Source organism: Acomys russatus, chromosome 26 (assembly GCF_903995435.1).
Source record: "Acomys russatus chromosome 26, mAcoRus1.1, whole genome shotgun sequence".
NCBI lineage: Eukaryota > Metazoa > Chordata > Mammalia > Rodentia > Muridae > Acomys > Acomys russatus.
Genome location: NC_067162.1, coordinates 29,705,539 through 29,707,353, shown reverse-complemented (window position 1 = coordinate 29,707,353; position 1,815 = coordinate 29,705,539). Strand labels below are relative to the sequence as shown.

Below are 1,815 nucleotides of genomic sequence, written 5' to 3'. Positions count from 1 at the left end.
AACACAACCCAGAAAGGGACAATTTGTAACCAATATGCAAAAAAAAAAAATCTATGCGCACGTTTTCCTTTACTTATTTGTTTGTTTGTTTGTTTGTTTTTTTGAAACAGGGTTTCTCTTGTAGTCCTTGGCTATCCTGGGCTTGATTTGTAGACCAGGCTGGCCTCAAACTCATAGAGATCCACCTGACTCTGCCTCCCTGAGTGCTGGAATTACAGGCTTGAGACACCATGCCTAGCCTCCCCCTTTTTTTTAACAAAAAAATTACTTTTTTTTAAAAAACTTTTTGGTCTTTCAAGACAATATTTCTTTGTGTAGCGTTGGATCTCTTGGACTCACTTTGTAGACTAGGCTGGCCTTGAACTCACAGAGATCAGCCTGCTTCTGTCCTTTTAAAAAATTTCAAATGAAGCAGAATCGGAGTTTACTAAGCAGAGATTCTGAATGTGACTAGCACATGGGGTAAGGAGAGCCCATCTCTAACCACACCTGTAGGCTTCTCAAGAGCCACCTTGTCTTTCTAATAGCCATACGTGCAAAAAGAGAGCCCATGGTCACCTAAGACAAAAGGGAGTTGGGTGGATTGTGCTGCCCAGAAGTCCCTGGTGACATTTCACTGGTGACAACACCAGTGAAGTCATTATGTCCTCCTTAGGGTAGATCTGACTGAGGCCTGGCAGGAGGTCAGCATGGCCCACGCTTGAATACCTTTGGGTAAGGGGCATCAGGGCTGCACACAAACCCTGTGAACAGTACTGTCCTGGATTGCTTGAAGACTTTGTGGCAAGCCCAGTGCAAGCACATGCCCTTTGCCCTGGAAGCCAAGTTGTATCTTTTCCAAAGGTCAGAAAATGGGGAAGGGAGCCCAGCCTCTCAGTTCGGTGACTATTCTAGGGCTGGAGAGTTGTAAAGTCAAGGGCCAGGAATCTTTCCTAGGGCCAAACACTATATCCTGGGGCATACCAGGTTACTTCTTTATTCAAGGGGGGGGGGTGACACATCTGGAGATCAATGACAACATGTGAGGGTCAATAGCAGCTGCAGTCACAGGTACAGCCACACGCAGAGGAGGAAAATGCCCCATCTTCTGCTCTCTGTACTTTGGGCTTTCAGGTCCAGAGCTCTTCTGAGCCCCTCACATTGAGCTGGTTCCTTAGTGCTGAGTGGCCTTCGGCATCACTGACTCTGTGTGCCACAGAAGCCACTTGCCCACTCTGTCATCTGTCATCTCTACCTAGCTCCTCCCTCCTTGCTATCTTCCCTACCACAGCCTTGGCCTCTGGCTCTGCAAAAAGTGGCAGCTCTAATCCCTATCATAAACATAGGGGGTGGGCTCACCATGCACTTGGAGGAGAAACAGAAGGCCACAGGCCACAGCATTCAGCCAACCAGGAAGTGTGTCCAGCGGCATGACCAGCTCCCAGGCCCAAATCTGTGCTGCTATGGGATGTGCTGTGTGTCATCAACAGCCAGCAAAGCATATGAGCCTTGCCAAGACAGATATTTGGACCCAAAGAATTGTAGGCGGGAGCTTGCTGGGCAGGGCAAAGTTATCACTGGAGAACTGTATTGACTGGGTGGAACTGACAGGAGACAGGGCTCAGCAGGAGGGGCAAACCCTCTTGTGCTGTGTGCATTCCTTTTTTGGCCTTACAAGGCAACAGCGTGGCTTCAGAAGCTGTCCTGGGTACTAGCAAACCTCCCCCCAAACCTGGAGTCCTTGGAGTCCCAGGCTCAGTGTGGGTGCTGGGCAGAGAGCAAGGAACAAGAAGAAGGCTCTAACTGGAGAGAAGTCGTGGTTGTCTTGCTAATGAG

The 1,815-nt window shown here is 49.1% G+C and overlaps 1 protein-coding gene across 1 annotated transcript in view; it reads right to left on the bottom strand.

Moving 5' to 3' along the window:
* LOC127209536 (acylcarnitine hydrolase-like) overlaps positions 1-1,500 on the bottom strand; it is a 12,799-nt gene extending 11,299 nt beyond the window's left edge. Inside the window, exon 1 of the mRNA XM_051169196.1 lies at positions 1,339-1,500. Within this exon, the coding sequence (XP_051025153.1) occupies positions 1,339-1,411 (73 nt within the window). The 5' untranslated portion in view covers positions 1,412-1,500. The remainder of the gene's footprint in view (positions 1-1,338) is intronic.
* Between the last annotated feature and the right edge of the window lie 315 nt (positions 1,501-1,815).